Below are 24,380 nucleotides of genomic sequence, written 5' to 3'. Positions count from 1 at the left end.
GTGATGTACTACGTTTTTTCAAGTGATACATGAAGCCCAAACTTTGCCGCTTGTTGTCTGAGAACGTTGAGTTGTTTCACTGAAGTTTCTATTGAATCTTATAGAAGCGGTAGGTCATCGGCAAATGCCAGGCAATCAACATTGAGCCCATTGCACTTGCGTCCCAGAGAGATACCATTCGGAATCCCCTCTCGAGCTAACTCCTTCCGCCACTCTCTTATTACCTTTTCGAGGGCACAGTTAAAGAGGATAGGGGCAGACTGTCTTACTTCCGATTTGATTTCAAAACTTTCTGAGAGGGTTCCTCTGAACTTAACTTGTGACTTGGTGTTGTTAAAAGTCTGTCGGATGAAGCTGGTGGTCTTCTCATCTATCCCTAGTTCTTGCAGAATATTCATTAGAGAAGGTCTATCAACTGAGTCATACGCCTTCTTGAAGTCAACGAAGATGACGACATACTTCTTACCAGTCATGTCGTAGCACTGACTTCAGGTTCAGTATCTGTTCAGTACAAGAGCGTCCTCTTCTAAATCCTGCCTGGTATTCCCCTAGCTGTGTGTCCAGTTGAGATTCGGCGCTGTTTACTATGGCCTTGGAGAAAATCTTGTATGTTACAGGTAACAATGAGATTCCTCGATAAGTATTGATGTCAGGGATGACTCAAGGCAGAGGTCCAGTCACTAGGTAATGTTTCAGTCTCCCAAATGTTTCTTAGGATTTCCGTCAACTTGCTTACAGTCTTGTCTCCCGCCTGCTTCGATAGTTCGGCCACTATTGACTCTTCTCCTGATGCTTTGTTGCTTTTCAAGGACTGGATAATTTCTATTACTTCTTCTTTCGTCCGTGGTTGCGAGTTTGGATGCTTGGTGCTGTCCTGGTAATCAAACAATGTGTCAGGTGAGTCACAGTTCAGGACATTCTCGAAGTACATAGCCAGAAGATAGCAGTTGTCTGTATCGTTGTAGGCTAGCTTCCCATCTGGTCCTCTGAAGTGGACTGTAGTGGCTCAGGTTCCCTTTAAAACTTATGTAGAAATTCCTGGTGTTATTTTCCTTGAAGTCGTCATCCAGTTGTGTCAATTGGTCTTTTGTGAACTGCCGTTTTACTTGTCTGATGGTTCTGTCAGTTAACTTTCGTTGTTATGTTAACTTGTCTCTGTTCTCTTGTGTCTTTTGCGAGGTCCGCTTCAGCCACGCCATCTGTCTCAGCATCACTGCTTCATCGCAAATAATTGTTCACCCGTCATGTTTCTTTTGCTTCAGTAATGGTGCAGTCTCTGTGGCAATTTTCACTATGTTCTTCCTCAATTCATCGTAATCTCTACTTTCCAGTGATTCCAATTTCTCTGCGAACTGGTTTGCCAGTTGAAAGTTTTTCTATATAAAACTTAGTAAGCTTGAGTTACTTGGTTCTCTTAGCGTTCCTAGGCAGAAATCTCAGCTTTATTTTGGAGAGGTAGTAGTCAGAGTCCAAATTTGCTCTTCTCAACACTTCTACATTGTGGATCTCTCTATGGGATTTCCATGAGATGGCAATATGATCAATCTGAAATTCTCCCAAGAGGCTGTTGGGTGATGTCGATGTTATCTGCTTCTTTGGCTGTCTCTTGAAGGCCGTTGACTTCATGACTAAGTTGAAAGCTATGCAGAGTGGCACAAGACGCTCTCCATTTCTGTTGGTCCGTTTGTGAGATGGGTATTCTCCTATGATGTCTCTAAATTTGCGCTCTTCCTCCAACTGCGCTTTGAAATCGCCAACTAGGATGACTGGAATCTCGCTGACAATGTCCTATAGTTATTCCCAAAACTTGTCAGTACCTCCTGGGTTACACTTATTGTCCTCATCGATGGGTGCGTCAACATTTAGTACAGTGTAGATCTTGTCTGTGCCCCGGAACTTTGGTGGAGACACTCGATTACTGGGGAAGCTGAAGTCAGTTACTGAATCGATCATCTTATGGCTTAAGATGAACCCGGTCCCCAGGTGTGGAACATTCTTCATTTTCTTACGTCCTACCTTTCCTTTAAAAATACGATAGCTCTCTGAATGAAAGGCGTGTTCATCTGTACAGCACCAAACGCGGAGGTGGATTTGAAACCACCTGCGGTAGCAACTTCTGTGTGTTTGTCTCAATGATTTCCTTTATTTTATTATTATGATCGTTTCTCCTTATGTAGGTCGGTATCAACAAAATATTTTCGCATTCGTAGGAGAAAGTTAGAAATTTCGTGAGAACATTTCACCACAACGACAAACGCCTTTGTTTTAATTATGTCCACCCCAAAACTTGTATCACGTGTGTGACACACTCTGCCTTATTCCTCGATAATTCAAAGCGTGCTGCTCCTCTTTGAACGTTCTCGGTATACTCCTTTAAACCTATCTGATAAGAATCCCCATCGCGCAGTATTACTCCAGAAAAAGGACGGAAAAACGTAGTGTCGGCAGTCAATCTGGTAGATCTGTTACATTATCTAAGTGTTCTGCCAATAAAACGCAGTCTTTGGTTTGCCTTCCCCACAACGTTTTCTGTGTGTTCCTTGCAATTTAAGTTGTTCGTAGTTGTAGCTCTTACGCGTTTAGTTGAATTCGAGGCCTTTATATTTGGCTAATTTATCGTGTAACCGATTTTAGCGCATTTCTTTTAGCACTCACATGGATTTACAATTTTCGCACCGTACGGATATCTTTTCTAAATTGTTTTGAAATTTGTTTTGGTTCTTTACTAGACGATAAATGATGATATCATCTGGAAGGAACCTAATACGGCTGCTCAGATAGTCTCCTAAATCGTTTATAGTGATAAGAAACAGCAGAGGACCTGTAACACTACCCTAAGGAACGCCAGAAATCACTTCTGTTTTACTCAACGACTTTCGGTCAGTTATTACGAACTGTGACAGGAAATCACGAATTACTTCACATAACAGTGCACATAAGCACGGAATTTCACTACAAGCAGTTTGTGTGGTGCAGTGACAAAAGCCTTCTGGAAAGCTAGAAATGAGGAGTCAACTTGAAACCCCTTGTCATTAGCACTCAACACTTCGTGTGAGTAAAGAGCTAGTTGTGTTTCACGAGAACGATGTGTTGACTGTGTGTCAGTAGACCGTTCTCTTCGAGGAAATTTCGTACATGTCCCAAAATCGTGCTGCATATCGACGTTAATGTTACGGGCCTGTAATTTAGTAGACTACTCTAACTACCTTTCTTGAATATTGGTGTGACGAGTGCAACTTTCCAATCTTTGGTTACGGATATTTCGTCGAGCGAGCGGTTGTATATGATTGTTACATACGGAGCTATTGAACCAGCATACTCCTAACGGAACCTAATTGATATACAGTTTGTGCCAAAAGATTTGCTTCTATTAAGCGATTTAAGTTGCTTCATTACTGCGAGGATATCTACTTGTTAGCTACTCATGCTGGCAGCTGTTTTTGATTCGAGTTGTGGAATATTTACTTTGTCTTGTTTGGTGAAGGAACTTCGGAAGGCTGTGTTTAGTAACTCTGCTTTAGCAGTGTTATCGATAGTATATCCATTGGTGTCTCGCAGGGGAGGCATTGATTGTGTCTTATCGCTAGCATAATTTACATACGACCAGAATCTCTTCGGATTTTCTGCAAATTTTCGAGACAAAGTTTCGTTGTGGCAATACTGGAGATTAGCACAGGAGAGGAATTTGTGGCGCGGCTTACCAGACCAGTCAGAAGGCTGGTGACTCCACAAATAAGAAAAAAACTGGACAACAAAGCGTCGTTTGAAGTCGGAAAGGAATGTAATTACTCAGAGTTTTTCAGGCAGATCATTCCGCAGTCGGGTTCGTGATAGCTGTATTACGTAATGGCAATGCAGTTCTGTTCAGGTGGATTGCCAGAGTTGAAGGCAAATTACTGAGATGTCAGTGACTGAGCGGGCGATATAGAAAACAAAGTGCACATAAACACTGCAATTATTTTATTTGATTTTTAGATTTTATACGGCACAATCATAAGAGCAATTCACAATGCCGTTAGGTTTTCCATGCAGCGAAGAGTGCTCTGCAGATTGTCAATAGGCAGAAAGGGGAGACAATGTCACTATGAAATCTATAAAATGTTCTAAGTAACTATTTACGTAATGATTGAAAAGTGTAAAAATATACCTAAAGGAATATGCCGCAAACAGTTTCCAATGCATTGTTAACAGTACTAAAGTTAACAGTAGGTAGAGATCAGGGGTAATAGACGGAGTAGAGACTTCTCTACGTCTATTCACACACGTTCAAAAAATGGTTCAAATGGCTCTGAGCACTATGGGACTTAACTTCTGAGGTCATCAGTCCCCTAGAACTTAGAACTACTTAAACCTAACTAACCTAAGGACATCACACACATCCATGCCCGAGGCAGGATTCGAATTTGCGACCGTAGGGGTCGCGCGGTTCCAGACTGTAGCCTCTAGAACCGCTCGGCCACACCGGCCGGCCATTCACACACGTCTATATTCGTGAAAGGAACAGCTACTTCGTCTCATTTTATTGTTGTCTTCATCAGTATAATATGATAAGGTTGTAAGCAATTTTTAAACACTGTAAAAAGTTTAAAACAGTTTTAAATCTCAGCATTTGTGAAGAGAAGTAGGGAGAATGGTGTGATGGCGGGGATCTCCCAGAGCATCATCATTATGCGGGTATGTAAAACAAGGAAATTACTGGACGAGAAAAATAGTAAAGTGCAATAAATCAGTCTAGAAAAAGAGTAAAAACAGTTTTATTATGTTTGTTAGCAGACATGAACTTGAAGTGTATTTGAGTTAATACACAATAAAATGGCACACATACCTCGCACTACTTATACCATTCATCATTTACAGTCAGTCGGATGAATGACCTTCAGTTCTGGAGGCAGGGTTATGTATTGGGAAATAATGAGAATTAAGATCCAAAATGTGACTATAGATGTAGGGGTAAATCGTATGCGTAATAATTTGGAGACCACAGTCTAGTTTGAATCACTTTAGACAATCGTGCTATTATCGAGCATAGTAAACAAATTACTTGTCAAAAATGTCGGGTACGTTTTTATGAACTCTGCGTAACGGTCGTTCGCCGTCCTCATAATCTACGGCTGACCATTACACATACAGTTAAGACTTCATTACGAGCAAGGAGCCACATACATTGTCAGACGAAGGAAAAGCTAGTCAATTTAACTACAAACAGCTTTGTGTATTCAAATGCAAACTTGTTTTGGAGTTGCTACTGTAAGAGAAATAATTGATCCTTGACGATGTATACCACCTTTGTTATATATGAAAATGTAATCGGTAGTGTTATTTTCCTGAAAACTAAGATTTCAATATCTGCCCTTTATAAGCAACTTACCAGAAGTATTTCTTAGACAGAGGTCGCAGAAATGGTAACATACTTCCTGCTATCACAGCAACCTCATTGCGTACCCCACATTCCAAATTGATGTAAAAGTAGATCTAGATGTCACTTTGTGTCCTTAACCATTTTCTGATTTATTAATAAAAAACCGCTGTAGTTGCTGTTGACAAGATTACTGCGTCCAGTACCGACTTTGGTGTTCATGGTGGTTATTTTGAAATGGTTGTGATAAATGTCATATGTATGATAGACATGTTATGTTACGATATGTTAACCGCCGTCCCACACCGAACCCAGGGTTATTGTGCGGTTCGGCCCCCGGCGCACCCCCCCCCCCCTCCCCCGAGGGAACGTCTCACACCAGACGAGTGTAACCCCTATGTTTGCGTGGTAGAGTAATGGTGGTGTACGCGTACGTGGAGAACGTGTTTGCGCAGCAATCGCCGTCATAGTGTAACTGAGGCGGAATAAGAGGAACCAGCCCGCATTCGCCGAGGCAGGTGGAAAACCGGCTAAAAACCATCCTCAGACTGGCCGGCTCACCAGACCTTGACACAAGTCCGCCGGACGAATTCGTGCCGGGGACCAGGCGCTCCTTCCCGCTCCGGAAAGCTGTGCGTTAGACCGCATACGTGTAACAAAAGTACAGGTACAATGATAGCTTACAGTATGCTGTAGAGAAGCAAAGTGCAAATGGTAAAAAGTACATGACAGGTTGATTTAAAATGCTACGTGCCCAATGATATCGTGAGAAATAATCGCTTGTCAGGGTTACATAAATTGTGTAATTCATTGCAACATAAATATTCTTTGAGTTTAAGAAGATTTACATCTTGACATAATGGTAAATTCCAAAATGATGTTTTACGTATAAGAAGTTAAAACAGTTGTTTTAGATTTAATGAAAGTATGAAACAGCTGCACTTGATGGGGCATCCAAGTAAAGTGTAGAATTATGTCCTCTAGCGTGAAAAGGCTGAACGACAGGGAACTGCAGGGGTCGTTAGTGTAGCTTGGACGCTTCGTGGACTGCTTACGAAGCATGTTTATAAATATTTAGTTACAGCTACTAACTTTCGGAGTAACTTTAAAGGGATTATCAACAACAAGACGGCAGATGTCCGATATACTCATGCTATTGAGTATGCATTTTCGTTTAGTGTCTTTTCTTCGATTTTTCAGACGGTTGTACTTTTGTAATTCTTCGTACATGTCCATTGAGTATGCCTTCTTCATTCTGTGAAGAGTCACGAGATTGTTTTCGATACCGTGTACCATGTGAGTGACTCTTCTGCATCGTGTGAATTTCGAAAGTGGGTTTATTTCCTGTTTTTCCCTCCTATTTAATTCTGCGTGTTCCTTAAGTCGTATTTTAAAATTCTCTCTCGTTTGTCCAATGTAATTCTTGCATTACGTCAATGTCGTGTAGTAGGAGGTGTAAAAGTGAACTATTTTACGATTTTATTAAATCTAAAATGTTACGTTTACTCTTTTGTAATTCGGAAGTTACGAATACGCCAAGGCATAAATTCTTTTGAACCATAAGAATGCTTAGAATGTAATTATTTACACAGGCTTTATGATTTTGAAATATGCTTGTTTCTAACGATTTCATCGGGCATGTAAAATTTTAAATAAATCTAACTAGTACTTTTATCATTTGGATGTTGCTTCTGTACAGCACAATGTAAGTTATATACAGTGCCAGTACTTTAATTACACACATACCTTATTTTTCATCTTCTATTATGTACACTTTTTAAACAGGATCAACATTAAAAAACCGGCCGATTGCAGGGACGGATTCCTCGCTGTGAATGTAGGAAAAATGTTCCATGAACTGCGATCCAGAAATACATCATTGCCACAATAGATGGCGCTGACGAATGAATGTTCCTCTGACCACGTGCTGTGTGCTCCTTGTTTGTTCCAATCTGTGTGATTAACACAGCGTACTATAAGCAGCAGAATGGTCCTGTGTTCATGTCAAGAAAAAGCTCAGATGGTGTTTGTGTATGGCCAAGCAGGTGGAAACCGTCGAGAGACAGCATGGCTGTACCTAAACAAGTACCCTCACAGACAGCAACCACATCACGCAACATTTCAAGACCTTTTTGGGTGCTTGTGTGATCGTGAATCCTTCTAGACAGACAAACGTGCAGGGAGGCGGCGCACTGTGTACGCATCAGATTTGGACAGCCGGATCCTATAGGATGCTGAGACGAACACTGGAACAAGCTGCAGGCAAGTGGCCCACCAACATGGTGTGAGCCAAAGTACGATTTTATGTACCTCTACCACCTGTAACGAGGATTATCAGCAGCGGTTTCACTCTACTAGCATGATTTTGTCGATGATTTTTACACCAAACCGTGAAAATTGTGGGATTTCAGTCGTCAGTCGCCTTTACCGACAAAGCATTCTTTACCAGAACAGGCATCATCAGTCTGCATAATCGTCATCTGTAGTGAGGCGTCTAAACAGCATCATTTCAGCACCAGTGTGTGGGCAGGGATTCATAGCGACCATATACTTGGATCGGTTGTCATTCCACAGTTTCTCGTCAGAGGAACGTACCTCGGCTTCCTGTGGAATACTATGCCCGAGCTGTTTGAGGATGTCCCTTTGGCTATACGACAGGTTATGTGGTTTCTGAATGACGGAGCGCCACCCCACTTCCGCATTACATTGCGCCGACACCTAAACAACATCCTCCTTGGACGTTGCATAGGACGTGGAGGCCTTGTAGCATGTCCTGCTAGATCACTGGACTTAAACCTCTTGGATTCTTTACCTTTGGGGGCATCTGAAAAGCGTTGCGTATACTGAACCAGTTACTGGTATGTGGACCCTGCAACACTTGGTACACAACACCTATGACGCTATTCGGACAGAAAGCGAAAGAATGCGGCAATCCATGGTGCGACGTGTGAATGCATGCGTTGCATCCCTTGGAGGCCACAACGAACATCTTTTGTGACGTGGACGCGCTACAGCTCTATACTGTGTCCCGGAACGATTTGTTATCTATGCACGCACACCGTGCATTTCCGGGTACATGTTGATAGGACCAATCTTCCTCCGTTTGCAGTCAGGAAACCGTCCCTGCAGTTTGTCGGTTTTATTAATTATCATTCTGAATATCTGAAATATTTATAGCAGTTATCAGAAACACCTGAAACGGACAAATACGAAGGCGCAACCAGTAGTTGACTCAAGAAAATCCTTAAGAGTAAATGGAGCGATTTTTTATAAAGGGGGGTAGGACGTCAAACGGGCTGACTTGGAGCAGGAGAGGCACCACAGGACATTTTATTTTCTACTGTCTATAATTTTCCAAATAAATTCATAAAACTTTGTCAGAATGACCAGGAAGGATTCAAGATTCACACTCATAGCAGTGGAAGTGCAAAATCATAGCAAAATAATTTTTTTTTACATGTGAAATCTCATCATTTTTTCGCTTACTATTGGCTGCATATGTTGCTATAGGTACACTTTTCTTCATAAGTAAGAGAGACTCTTCGATAAATTTTGCACAGCATACAAACCATACTTACAGGTGTCTGACACTATAGAATCTATTTAATTTATAAAAAAATGAATGAGTGGTTACGTTTTAAACTTCATATTCAGTAAAAAATCAAATTTTGTAGTTAATTATCTCAATTTTTACCACAGTTTTTAATAGATTTGGAAAATTCTGGAGTTTCGTACACCTGTAAGTATGGTTTGTATGCTGTGCAAAATTCATCAAAGAATCTCTCTTACTTGTGCAACCTATAGCAACAAATGCAGCCAACAGTAAGTGAAAAAATGATGAAATTTCATTTCTAAAAAAAAAATTATTTTGTTGTGTTTTTGCACTTCCACTGCTATGAGTGTGAATCCTGAATCCTTACTGGTCATGCTGACAAAGTTTTATGAATTTATTTGTAAAAGTATATACAGTAGAAAATAAAATGTCCTTTGGTGCCTGTCGTGCTCCAAGTCGGCCCCTTTTGGCGCCCTACCCGCCTTAAGTAAAGAAATCACAGCACCACACATAACTAGTAACTATTTATAAACATAAGCTTCCGCAACCATTGTCACATTCAATATTTTTTTCTAGGATCGTGACCGCATTGTCAGTATGTAAAACTATCGATGTTTTGGTCACAGTTGCCAGTGACCTTCTTTAGGGTGCAATAAGGACCGAAACTTCCGCTGTTTTTCATATTGATAATGCGGTGAAAAACATAGCAAAATTTTATTGATAGTAACTAGTCGTTCTGTTTGTGGTTTATACAGCTGAAGAACAGTGGAGTGGCAGAATGCCGTGCTGCGAGATCCACCCCCGCGTGATGACGCCAGAGGACGAGGAGAGGGAGCTGGAGGCGTTCCCCGTGGAGTGGTTGCCGCCAGGTGAGCTGCAGAGGAGCAGCGAGGTGGCGGCCTTCTACAGCGGGGCCTGCGTCCTCCTCACGGGCGCCACCGGCTTCGTCGGCACCCTAGTGCTCGAGAAGCTGCTGCGCTCCTGCCCCGGCGTGTCCGCAGTCTACGTGCTCGTCAGGGACAAGAGGGGCGTGCCGCTGCGGGAGCGACTACGTTCTCACCTGGAGAAACAGGTAACAGCGAGCTGGATCAAATGGCTCTGAGCACTATGGGACTTAACATCTGAGGGAATCAGTCCCCTAGACTTAGAACTACTTAAACCTAACTTAACGACATCACACACATCCATGCCCGAGGCAGGATTCGAACCTGCGACCGTAGCAGCCGCGTGGTTCCGGACTGAAGTGCCTAGAACAGCTCCACCACAGCGGCAGGCATAACACCGAGCCTAAGGGCTATAACGTGGTATATTGCACCACAAAACTGCTCCTCTCAATACTCTCAATAACAAAATAAATTGCCAGTCGATAGTATCCAAATACACTACTGGCCATTAAAATTGCTACACCACGAAGATGACGTGCTACAGACGCGAAATTTAACCGACAGGAAGAAGATGCTGTGTTATGAAAATGATTAGCTTTTCAGAGCATTCACACAAGGTTGGCGCCGGTGACGACACCTACAACGTGCTGACATGAGGAAAGTTTCCAACCGATTTCTCGTACACAAACAGCAATTGACAGTCGTTGCCTAGTGAAAGGTTGTTGTGATGCCTCGTGTAAGGAGGAGAAATGCGTACCATCACGTTTCCGACTTTGATAAAGGTCGGATTGCAGCCTATCGCGATTGCGGTTTATCGTATTGCGATATTGCTGTTCGCATTTGTCGAGATCCAATGACTGTTAGCTGAATATGGAATCAGTGGGTTCAGGAGGGTAATACGGAACGCCATGCTAGATCCCAACGGCCTCGTATCACTAGCAGTCGAGATGACAGGCATCTTATCCGCATGGCTGTAACGGATCGTGCAGCCACGTCTCGATCCCTGAATCAACAGGTGGGGACGTTTGCAAGATAACAATCATCTGTACGAACAGTTCGACGACGTTTGCAGCAGCATGGACCATCAGCTCCGAGACCATGGCTGGGGTTACCCTTGACACTGCACCACAGACAGGACCGCCGGCGATGGTGTACTCAACGACGAACCTGGGTGCACGAATGGCAAAACGTCATTTTGTCGGATGATTTCAGGTTCTGTTTACAGCATCATGATGGTCGCATCCGTGTTTGGCGACATGGCGGTGAACGCACATTGGAAGCGTGTATTCGTCATCGCCATACTGGCGTATCACACGGTGTGATGGTATGGGTGCCATTGGTTACACGACTCGGTAACCTCTTGTTCGCATTGATGGCACTTTGAGCATCGGACCTTACATTTTAGATGTGTTACGACCCGTGGCCCCACCCTTCATTCGATCCCTGCAAAAACCTACATTTCAGCAGGATAATGCACGACCGCATGTTGCAGGTCCTGTACTGGCCTTTCTGGATACGGAAAATGTTCGACTGCTGCCCTGGCCAGCACATTCTCCAGATCTCTCACCAATTGAAACCGTCTGGCCAATAGTGGCCGTACAACTGGCTCGTCACAATACGCCAGTCACTACTTTTGGTGAACTGTGGTATCGTGTTGAACCTGCATGGGCAGCTGTACCTGTACACGCCATCCAAGTTCTGTTTGATTCAATGCCCAGGCGTATCAAGGCCGTTATTACGGCCAGAGGTGGCTGTTCTGGGTACTGATTTCTCAGGATCTATGCACCCAAACTGCGTGGAAATGTAATCAGATGTCAGTTCTAGTATAATATATTTGTCCAATGAATACGCGTTTATCATCTGCATTTCTTCTTGCTGTAGCAATTTTAATGGCCAGTAGCGTAGAATGTCCTCTCGTGTATGTGTTGACAAATACTAATGATGTACAAAATTAGTCAAAAGGAAGCTTTAAAATTGGGTACATCTGTAACCACCCATTGATGGGACAATACGTTACGTGACGGAGCAACGTCAAGGCCGCGATCAGGCAGGACTGACACCCCTCAGTCACGGGTTGTTTGGTTGGAGATGCACTCCACTGTGCGCAAAGGCGCTAATTTTTGTCATTAACAATGAAGCATTTACTGTTCCACGTTCCACTGTGTCTCCATTAACGTCAGTGAGCAGTGGCAGCGCCCGGCGACGGTGCACGCCGGGCCATCTGAACCACTGCAGCGGTACAGGCACGTACTCAATACTGTCGACTTCAGTTAACCTTCTTTGCTCCAAATCAGGCCGAACCCATTCTTCCACTTAATATGCTCTTGACATCACTCCTCTAAGCTCACTAAACAGGTTATTTTACTATTATTTTCATTTTCTTAGTCATTACGTATACACTAGCGTTACCTTTTCCCTTAACGTAGCCCACACGTACTCAAGTTCATTATCTCGTTTCCACCTGACACAGTCAGGAACATATTATTTTTATACTTCGATAACTATTTTTTATTCGCTACTGGTAATCCAGCTAACAGGTACCTGATGACGTGTTGATCCTGAACGACATGCAGGTTTTCGTCCAATGAAGATGGAGATTTCACAAATCGCCATTAGAACCACTACAGTTCTGAAAATTGTGACACGATAATCGTGACGCTGACTAGTATGATAGTGTTACACATGCTGGAGCATCAGTTCTGCTGACATTCGACCCTCCTGTGATGCTACTACATCTTTAAATAAACGTAGGAAATTCGGGCACAAGATATCACCCAGCAAGGTTAAATTCTGACCAGACAATACATACGATGGCTTCTGCTGCCTATACAAAACTGGCTGTGTCAAATTAATAGTAGTTGTACCAGTGGCTGTAGCAAGGAGACAGTATTTCATGACCACTAATTATTATCCTGACATTCTGAAATTCCATTCTACTCATGCCCTTTCGATTTCCATGTTCATAGCAGTTTATCACTTCTGGGCAAAAATCGCATGCATGCCCACTCTGTGTAAATAACGATGTGGTGACAACACTTCCCTTTTACGCTCAGTTGTCTCCGTCTCTTCCAAGAACAGTTCTACCTCACATGCCTTCTGTCTCCCAATGCAAAACATTATCAAAATTTCTCCCAAAATACACAATTCATAATAAAATAAAAAATAAACCCATAACACCCCAAACAAACAACATAAAACAGATTACTATGATACACTATGATGATGTATATGTGCATCACGTAGTTTGTGTTATCTCTTCAGCTTCTTCCGCTTTTCAAATTGGTATCCTGGGCTGATGAAGATATAGGCAATTGTGGCAAAGTATCTATAGATCCTTCATATGGCTTCATTCATCCCACAACATCAATAGCAGTTTTTATTGGTAATTTGCAAGTTAACATTGACAAGTAGTGTCATTTCTATGAGCCGATGTTGTCCTTTGTATAAGGTTAAGAATTTCATTGTCCTACCCATATGTGTGTAGGAATTTGTTACTTAAACCCGCCGACGTACTTGGCAGTGGATGACCTACCCAAATGTTATGCTGGCCCTTTTAACGCTTGATCCTTTGTATTCGCTTTTTTCACTCTCTGTCAAATATCACGTAAGATTTACGAAGATGTCTTCACTGAAAGCCGGATTCTTCCATCCCCAGTCTTCACTACAAGAAAGGGAGAAGGTATTTTCCTGCTGTACACCACCTTATATTGTGACAGACCAGACACACTATTAATTTTAGAGTTTTACTGAGAAATGACGACTGGAAGATAAACATCCCAGTCGTCATGATAGGTATTCATAAAAGGACTCACCATCCTTGCCCTTCGGCAATGCTCACATCCTACACTTGCAAAACTCAAATCCTTCTACTTAAATTATTGGTGTTACTATGCTTTTTCCCAGATTTATGTGCCTCCTCATAATCAAAATCGCTTAGTTTCAAAGCACACGATGCCAACTTACTCAGTGGATCCTTTAGGCCCAGTAACCACCTAGTCTGTTACAACGACAAACGTTATGCCATATAAGTAACAACACAAGCACTTCACACCATAAATAGCCATAAACACCTCTTTCTCTGTCATAGAATAATTCTGCTCCACTTTATTCTGTCATCTTGATGGTTATGCTACAAGGTGTTCTTTACCATCCAAATCCTGACAAAGAAAACATCCAGCCTCTAGATTACTTGCATGACATGATAAAATAAATTCCCTACTAACATCTGGAAGTACCAATACTGAACTCGCTGTTAATGCCTGTTTTAAATTCTGATACACAGTTTCACAGTCAGCTGATCACTGAAACGTCACTTCTTTGCCCAACACCATAGTCAACAGTTCAGGAATTTCAGCAAAGTAGTTACAGAGCCCAAAAAACGTCTGAAGCTGTTTTGTTACCTGTGGTGGCATAAAATCACAGACTGCGTAAATGGAATTTGGATCAGTTTTGACACCCTCCTGCTTAACCACATGACCTAAGTAAGCCATTTGGTTGCTGCAAAGTGATATTTATCGATACCGAGCATCAATGATACTATGAACAACCTCTTGAAGACTTCCTCCAGCCTCTGCACATGCTCTTCCATATTCTAACAAAATATAATGATATCAATGAGGTGAACCGTCTACTTTTTTGGCTTTATTCCTCTGAGTTCTCCGTCTAGTAGATTCTGGAAGGTAGTCGGTGCATTCTTAAGACCAAATGGCATTCGACAGAATTGATAATGGGCCTAAGGTACTGTAAAAGTGGTCTTCGGATGGTCCTGAACCACTTCCAACTGATGACAGCCACTCCTCACACTGACCCATGTTGTCCAGAGTCTCCGTCGTATTTGGTGTTGTATGTGCATCTGCAGTAGTCATTGCATTCAGGTAGCAGTAATCATGACAAAACGTGCATTATTTCGTGCCATCTGATGATTTTTTGAGACAGTGGCGATGCTTGTACCTTGCAGCGATGCAACACTAGCAGTCCTGATTCCCAGCTAAAACAAGATTCCTCTGAGTTCGATAGTGTACTTCAAACGGTCAGTTTTTACATGATATTTGCTTATAAATTCAAGTCGCAAGATCACACAGTATTTCTCACTGACCTGTGACAACTCGCTCCAGTAGTGAAACTGAGCACTGTCGATCCCTCATGAAGCTACATCATTCTGACCCATTCCATGTAATTTATATCGTGGAGTCCAAATTAGCTACCGACATACGAGTCGCTCTACTTACAAAAAACTATGCTCCATTCCATTAACTACGCTCTCCAGGCAACACTCCACCAGTGCAGTGGCTTTTTCGGTGTTCTGTTTTACTGGGAACGCCATCCGACGGTTGAGGAATTCCCATTGGCTAATGAACACTGGTTCTGACGCTATCAATTCTGATTATTACTGTGACACTCAAGCGCCTAATAGCGCGCTACCGCACATCTTTAACACCAAGGTCGCCGACACAGTTTCTTCATGTGGCGTGTGCGCAGAGATTTACAAACTCGGACGAAGAAGATATCCCATCTATCCCAACCCTTCCTCCAGTTTTGCAACCACTATAGCAGCAGAATGTGGATGGTCATCCCTCACACTGCTGAACATATCCACTAGCAATCCTATCCCAAACACACCCAACGCCCTGTTTTCAACTGCTTCAAAATAAATTTACCCATTTCCACATTCTGCGTTAATTCATAGGCATGGGAGTTGACTTCACGGAATTTATCCTAAAATGCCTCAATTGATTTCTTATGTTTCTGTGACAGACTGTTAAGAAACTCCCTGAAAAACCTTTCTCTGTCGTCTTCTTTTTTTTTTCGTCATTGTATATTCCCTTCTCAAAGTGCTCCAACTTCTGTGCTTTATTCAGTCTTTCATGGCAAAAGACGTATGAGATTGATTCGCCAACCAAACGTAGCCTGGTCATATTCAAACTCGTTTCATCCAACCAATTCCCTATCTAAGCGGCAGCCTTTAGATCACTAACAGAATCAACACAAGGAATGTGTACAGGATATAGCACCTTCGCCCCTACTGGCTCCACTTGCCTATGCATCTCTATGGAGGCTGTTCGCCCACTTGCTGTGCAATACGCCGTTATATTTTTGCAGTTCAGTTACTTGGTTCTCCAGGGCTTCAGTCGTCTCCTGTGCACTCGCTGCTCACGTTTCCGCCATTTGTGAAACCTCCAACCAATTACACAACAGCAAAATTACATGACAGTACACAAATATGATGCAAAGTTCACTAGTCCTTACGCCCTACTATAGCCCAACGAGATTTAGAACACTGATGTGCCAGGAAGCGACAAGTGTAGTATTTTTATAGGAACTGTCTCGCATGCGCTGCTATTGTGAGCCATGGATGACCTCACTTGATCTGCTTCTCTTGGCTTGTAAGCTTTCTAATCACCTCAGATTATTTTGATAGTTGCCATCGATAGACCATACAGTCTGAAGAGTACTACAGTTCTTGCCACAGCACGCAATGTGTTTGCTCCTGTCTTTGGAATAACAGCTTAGATGTATTTATGTGACTCCTGTTACCAAAAGACCATATGACTCACAAACACTGCACAAGTTCCGACCAGTCGTTTGCTGCTGTTGCACAGCAGAATAGAAAGTAGGTGCAGGAATAAAATTTGGTTGGAACTGACGTGCTGCCAAGTCAAGCACGTCCATTGAGTGCGCAGTGATGGTGTAACCAATGTCATCACTTAAAAGAACTGAAGTGCAAACATGCAGTGACATCATTGCGTCACAGTGTGCAAGAGGGAACGTCATGAATACCAGAACCGGCACTTATATGACAGTGCATGGCAGACACAACGCTGCAATGGGGTTGTGTGTAGTAACTTCACCTAGAGATGACACAATAACGCCTTTTGGGCTGCAAATTTTGTGTAAAGGAACTCTGTGACATCATCAAGTTAAACATTAGGCTAGGCAAGAGCGATGACAGGCTCAGAAAACAGAAGCACCAGTTACTGACTCCTATAAAACCCTCACCCTCTCTCACTCTGGTCACTCCATCGGCATCACTGATACTGATGAAAGGCCATCTCCGCTACTTCAAGGATGAACTGTTGAGTACAGTGAAGTGTCACCAGTCGCCACCAGCTTAGGGTCAACTGCTACAATTGTGCAGCTGTCTGGCTGTGGAGGGAATTTCAAATCTGCGAGCTGCATTCCTACCGGTCACATCTACGTCCACTCGAAGATGAGGGCCAGGCCAATCTTCCATGAATGAACAACTGTTCTGCCTGTCTGTGAGCTGTTCAGTTTTGGGACAGGGTGTATGCGCCGCCACTCCTAGGCAGTACATATACTGCCATACCAGCTGTATGTTGAGACTGCCTCCTGGGCTGTTCTTTGTGTCACTGTTGGGTCTGTCGCCTACACGTCATCTCGACAACCAACAACAGGGCCACGTAAATTCCTGGGGCCAACCCAGAGCATAGCTTCGCTTAAGGAGAACGCTGTGACTCCGACAGACGCCTACACTCATGCTGGGCTGCAGCGACACGCCAACCACTCTTCCTAAAACGGAGGCCTGCTTCAGCAGATTCCTCTCCGAGCGCTGACTGCTACCCTGTGCCTCAGGACAAGAAAAGGTTCGGCATGGCCGCCACCACACGGCACTTTGAGGCAGATAGAGTGATTGTAAAACCCTAGGAACCAAATGAGTGTTAAATGAATCGTGTCTCATAAGAATCCAGCAGTCCACAGGACTCTGTCGCTACACATCTGCTCGAGTTTCTTACATTCATGTAGAAGGTCGCATCCACTGGGCTCCTAAAAATTTGGTGTCAGAAGACCCTGCAGTCATACAAATTTGGGGCTATAAGCTGTGATTCTGAAGTCCTACGGATTTGGCGCCAGGCGTGCTGACGGCTGTCACTGCTATCGACGAGCCACGTCAGCACATCAGCAGCGATCGACATGTGTCTTTAAGTGGCACAATGACTGACCAGTGTTTGTTTGCTTGTTTTCTTCCTTCTTTTATTTTGGAGCCACGTTGAGTCAGAAGTATTTGCATTCTAACTTGAGAGTGACATTGCTGAGAGCACAAAAACCTGCAGAATTATTGCAGTTGTTTGGTAACTGGAGGGGAGAGTACTTACGGCCAAGTAGGTGCCAGTACTGTAGTCTATCAGGGCACGAATCACCATCTACTAAACAGTGCCACCAAGGTGTAAGACTTATAGAAGCGTGGCAGTGTTATGAGCCCCACTGGGCCTTGACATGAGGGAAAGATTAATACAGTTTTACTTGCTTATTGATATTGCTTCGGTATACTAGTTTTTCACTTGTTCTCGATTGTAATTCAAAACAGGGGTTACGCAACGGCCAGAAACACATGCAGAAACTTTCATTCTAGCCACTGAAGTTTAGACAAGTCAGTAACCACGTTACTTTAGGATGAAACAGAGCGAAACCAGGCTTGCGAATGCCTGTATAGGGAACTGGAAATATTATGCACCGCAACTGGGCTGATCCAATCGCAGAGAGGCGATACCAAGGCGATATAATAAGCGTATCTGCCCCAGCCATTGATCCGATGGCTGCTAGTCTCATTACACCTTTTCGGGAAAATTTTGGAAATTTGTGGTAAGATCTTATTGGACAAAACTGCTGAGGTCTTCGGTCCCTAAGCGTACACACTGCTTAATCTAACTTAAGCTAACTTACGCTAAGGACAACACACACACACCCATGCCCGAGAGAGGACTCGAACCTCCGACGGGGTAAGCCGCGCGGACCGTGACAATTCGCCCAAGACCACTCGGCTACCCCGCGCGGTTTTTCGGGAAAACTCCCGAGGCTGTATCAGCCTTTCTGTATGATATGAGGGAAGGAGCTCACCCAGGGAATTTGTCCGATGTGACGTGCCTGTCTGTGGCTAAGTTATGGGTAACAGGTGACGCTACAACGTATGTCAGGTACCATGAATATCTTAGTAAAATTCAGGCATTTGACCATCTGGCCGATGGGCTTACACAACGTTATCATAACCAAACAGTGCTACATTTTTGAGTGAAAAGCTCATGACATTAACATAAAATGACAATGCGTAGAGGTGTTCTCTGACAGAAATCACGAGAAGAACTAGCAGACTTATGAACTGACACACAGTGCTAAGGCGGATAGAAATCTATTGCAGGAAGCAGATAATAAGACATGCGTGTTTTAGAAGGGTATTTCAGCAGATATGTCACAACAGATGAGGACAGAAAATCCTTATGATTCGTCATAAACTATTAGGATTGCTACGCAGTTTGAGGAAAGAGATATTATTGCTCAGAAACGGAATGGCCGTGGCGTTTTTTCCTCTGGCGTCAGATGCTACATATGTGGACGAGGGGGTCACGGGAAGCAGCAATGTCGCCAGGCACAGTGCTCTTGGGCATAAGGCAGACGACTGCAAAATTAGGAAGCAGGAGAAGAATTATTTATATGAACAAATATTTAAAGTAGTTACTGATCATGCTTCCCTTAGGTGGCTATTGGGACTGAAAGACACTTCTAGCAGAATAGCATGGTGTGCACTGAAGCTGAGCGAGTTTAATTATGAAGTGACGCATAAACCAGGGAAGACACGCACTAATACGGACATGCTAAGCAGGAAATTTGCAGCTCTGCAGGCACTAGGCACAAACTTGTCAAAATGGCAAATGGAACAAGCAGCTGACATATACTGTCAGGTTTTAGGGTGCAGCCACAGTTTGTGACACACAGCAGTTTGCTCTGCAGAAGTGCGAAGTGTAGTATGCACATGGAGGGTCCTGCATTGTTCAGAAATTAAATACTGCAACAAGCACATGACCACCTGATGGTGGGTCACGAGCGAATTAAACCGACAAGACAGATGTGGAGCCGAAATAATGTATCATTTTTTGTACTGTATTATTTAATAGAATAGAAGCTAAAATAAGTATATTGTGACAACAATAGATCACTTTTCCCGGTCTGTGGCAATGACAGAAATTCCAGACAAGCATGTAAGCAGGATCACAAACGAGATGGTTAACAATTGGATACTAACATTGCCGTGCCCAATACTGTGAATACAGATCCAGGTACAAATTTTTATGTCAGACCTGCTGAAGCAGTTATGCCGGCTGCTTCATACCTGAAAACTTCGCAGCGGTCCTTTCCATACATGAACCAAAAGGGTTAGTTGTAAAATTTCGAAAATTTAAATCATTGTATGAGTAGTCAGCCTGATAACATGGACATGTAACTACGTTACGTCGTGTGAGCATATAATTCTAAAGTACACACAAGTACAGTTCTTTCACCATACAAGATGCTATAAGATGAGAAGATGCCACCTCGTTTCCATGTTATGAAAATTAAATTAAGTGCTAATGAGGAATCGGTGGAAAAAAATAAAGAAACGATTAAGAGAAGTTTGGTAGAAGGTCAAACAAGCGAATACAAAGTCATTCAAACATTAGGAAATGATGGCGGTATGTGGGGGGAAGTTGTTGCAATATTGAGTGGATCAGTGTGTGTTGGTAAAAAACCTGTAAAGATCAAAATGAAGAACAACAAGAAAGTTTTTAATTAAGTATCAGGGTCAACAGCGAGTAGCAGAGATGATTTCACCCGTAAATCTGAAGGTGCAGCTTCCAATGAAGACATCGATTTCCATAAATACAAGCCAAGCCACACCCTTCAGCTGAGTGGCAGACAATCTGCCACAAATTCCAACACCACAGCCCGCCATGAGACGAAGGCAGAGTGATCGGAGAAGTCTCAGAAATAAATGACTGTTAATTGAATGTTGTTCCATTGGGGTTGAAGCGTAGATATCTTTTATAATGGATGAGTTAATAGTAGTCACTTCAAATCTATCGCTAAATTCTAGAATCTCCTTTCCTGTATAAGTCATTTTCCCTACCCTATGATCTTGACTAACCTTCTTTTCTTATATGTCTCTTCACTCTTAAGGATATCCGCATTGACACGCCGCTTCCAGATCTTGGGGAGACGAGTCCGATCAGGTCCTATTAACGGCAACTACTGTTGAGTTGGGCAGCATGAATGAGGTTTTTAGGTGGTTTGCACATCGCACTAGATAAATACTAGGCTGGTACCCGAATCCAAAATCAGATAAAAACCAACGAAATTTTTAGATAACATTATTGAACTTTCACATAGGTTTAACTCTACATGTAGAAAGAAGGGGTGCAGAAATTCTGTCCGATGGATGAATGATGACCTTAGATGTTTAGTCGTTTTAAATTCTTAACCAGCAGCAGCAGCAGTCTTTGTCCCCCTATAACGAGGTTATTCTCACCACATACTACGAAATTTTTGTTACTTTCTTAGGATATTTGGTCAGTTACCTTATGTAAATAGTGTCCGACAACAAACGTTAAGCACCCAGAAGACATGGTCGGATATGAACTTTTTACACATACACACTGTCGGCGGACATTTAAATGATTAGATTTGCAATTTGACAAGTAGAATAGCCACCAGACTACATTTGTTTTGGTCGTGTTTACTGTTGTTATGAGCACTGGATGAGTTTATAAGGGACGTGAACAACGTCAGATGGTAGGTGATCGCTGTGAAGGACGCGGAGATGCTTATTATAGGTCTCCATTTGTCGATGCAGTCGAATTTTGTAATATCCAGATTTGTCGGGCATTCAGATGTGACAGTGGTCCAATGTTGTAGTGCATGGGAATGTAAGACTGCACTTATTCGTCATCGAGATTTTGGTCAGCGACGTATGACCACCACAAGGTAGGATATCGTAATTCCTATTGCACATAATCGCAACCATTTTCCTCAGTTGCTAATTTCAGTCATGTTTTACCATAAATATAAGAAAACTTCCGTCGTTTGCAACTGAAATTTATTCTTGTGTGACACAGATATTTCGCCTATTCACGTTGGGCATTTTCACTATTCCGTTATACAAATAAAATTATGTAATTATACCTATTTTGGAATATGTTATGTAGTGGTTTTTCAGCAGTTCTTTATATTTAATTGTTTCTGTTTATAATTATACGATTATCTTTGATCCTTACATTCATTTTGAGTCCTGTTCATGTAGCCATTTGTTATTTTATACATGCTAGATGTACATAGTACAGGTTTCTCCCAGTAAAAATTTCTATACAAATAACCTATACTGCAGTATACTGCGCTTGCTTTCATTGATTAGTCACATGATTGAGGGATCATGGGAATGCATGAAGGGATAGTGGAGTTTGGTGTCGGCATGGGAATTCAAGAAGGGTAGATGGTGGGGCACTGTGTGTGTGTGTGTGTGTGTGTGTCGCTGAAATTTCTTCCAGTCATCACAACGTATTTAGAGTTGGAGCAATTACATGTTAATTCGAATATTCTTGAACTGTTGAATTTATCTCTGTCTTCCATCATAGTTTTTAGTTCTTTTGTATTGTGCTGTTTAATCTCGAGGTCTATATTAATTTTATGCTTTCTGAAGATGTTACTATTCGTGTGAGTGAGTTGGTTTTGCACTGTAATGACGTGCCATTTTTTGTTGGGTTGTGTTTTCTGGTGTGAGTGTGCATTCTGTGTTATTTTTATTAGTTGATCTATTTGGTCTGCTATTATTTTTGCTCTCTTCAGTCTGTATTTTCTTTATATTGGTACTATGTCTCCGCTTTATCAATTGTTTTGTTCCTTGTTGATTATCTTGTTTAACACTTCTGCATAGTTATTTTTGCTTAGAGGTGTTTTGCACAGGCTCGTTGTTGTTTATTGAGAATGTGGGTGGTTAGATTTGTGGTTAATTGTCATCCTGTATTTGGTACCATTGTGAATATTTCTCGACCGTGACTGTCTCGAAAAATATGTAAAGGGTTTTATGTACCGCTACCAGTTACAAAATTTGTTAACTAATGTATTATTTATTTAATGTACGACATGATTCGAGGGTATACCTTATCATCGGGCTATATGGCATTATAGAAACAATTTCGCAATAGGACCATGCAGATGTTAAACAGTCTTTTCATAAATGCTGTGGTTATCCTGTGGAAGAAGAGAAAACCTAGTAAGAGGCGATGTCACTTTGGAAGCTGGACTGATGTTTGCATGAAAATGTTTTGTAACTGCCACTCACTTTGTTCTTATATCATGGCAGTCTCGTTGTGATGAGCTGAGGTGCTTCATTTCTGTGACTGACTTGGCTTTCTTGATCAATTTGTAATGTATTTCGTCAACCTACATCTGTCATATGATAACAAAACATACAGAAGAAATTGCAAACTTCTAACACCACACAGATCGACAGTCAAGTCGAAACCAGCTGTATTTTGCCCGCCATCTTGTCCACTGCACTACAGATTTGTTTTTGTGATCGTGTTTCTAAGTTACTGGTACGTGTGTGAAAATTTGTGAACAGTGACCAAGAAAGGAAAGAGAGCCACACAAATGGAAACACCTAAACTCCTCACAACGAGACTGCCACACGATACGAACAAAGTGAGTGACTTTTACAAAACATTTTCATGCAAACATCAGTCCAGCTTACAAAGTAACATCGCTCTTACTAGGATTTCTCTTCTTCCACAGGATAACCACGGCATTTATGAAAAGGCTCTTTAACATCTGCTTGATCCTATTGCGAAATTGTTCATTATGCCATATAGCCTGATGATGAGGTATACCCTCGAAACATGTCACACAATAAATAAAAAAATACATTAGTTAACAATTTTTGTGACTGGTAGTTGTACTCAAAAACCTTTACACATTTTTTGACAGTCGCGGTCGAAAAATAGTCAAAATAATGTTTTAAAAAAACAGACATCAGGATCACTTCTGTTGGTACATGATATATTACATCCTAAAGAGAAACTGAACAAATCAGGAATTGATAAAATTACGTGCAGTCATTGCAATACATATTATATTGGCCAAATGGGAAGAAGTTTTAAAACGTACTTTAAGGAACACATTGACTGTTTCAGACTTGGCAATCCGAATAAATCAGCTATAGCGAAACATATAAATGAAATAGGACACTGCGTTACAATAGACAACATAATACAACATAATTTAGAGAAGAGCTGGAAAACGTACATCCTGGAAGAAATGGAAATATTCATCCATATCCAGATGGGGATTAACGAGATTCTGAATGAAATGACAGACTTCAGAAATTCGCATTTCTTTTCCAATTTCACTACAGTACACTTGGAATAATCACAGTCATTTATTCTAGCCCCAGCAGTAGCATAGAATTGTGTAAACTAAATAGTTTTTATATCATCATTTGTATCTTACTGGTGCTCAATTTGTAATGTATTTCGTCAACCTACATTTGTAATACGATAACAAGTTGTGCAGAAGACATTGCAAACAACTGTCACCACATAGATTGACAGATCGATAGTCAAATAGAAACCAGCTATATTTTGACCGCCATCTTGTCCACTGCACTACACATTTGTTTTTGTGATCGTGTTTCCAAGTTACTGGTACGTATGTGAAAATTTGTGAACAGTGATCAAGAAAGCAAAGGGAGCCACAGAAATGGACAAACCTAAACGCATCACAACGAGACTGCCATGTGATAAGAACGAAGTAAGTGACTGTGACATTG

At 42.1% G+C, this 24,380-nt stretch overlaps 1 protein-coding gene across 2 annotated transcripts in view; it reads left to right on the top strand.

Moving 5' to 3' along the window:
* LOC126230334 (fatty acyl-CoA reductase 1-like) overlaps nt 1–24,380 on the top strand; it is a 263,811-nt gene that overhangs the window by 50,571 nt on the left and 188,860 nt on the right. For both annotated transcript variants that reach the window (XM_049942393.1, XM_049942392.1), the window contains exon 2: nt 9,665–9,981. In XM_049942393.1, the coding sequence (XP_049798350.1) occupies nt 9,688–9,981 (294 nt within the window). In that variant the 5' untranslated portion in view covers nt 9,665–9,687. The remainder of the gene's footprint in view (nt 1–9,664; nt 9,982–24,380) is intronic.

The sequence above is a fragment of the Schistocerca nitens genome, unplaced genomic scaffold (genome assembly GCF_023898315.1).
Source record: "Schistocerca nitens isolate TAMUIC-IGC-003100 unplaced genomic scaffold, iqSchNite1.1 HiC_scaffold_380, whole genome shotgun sequence".
Lineage (NCBI taxonomy): Eukaryota > Metazoa > Arthropoda > Insecta > Orthoptera > Acrididae > Schistocerca > Schistocerca nitens.
This window is presented reverse-complemented; position numbering and strand designations above follow the sequence as displayed.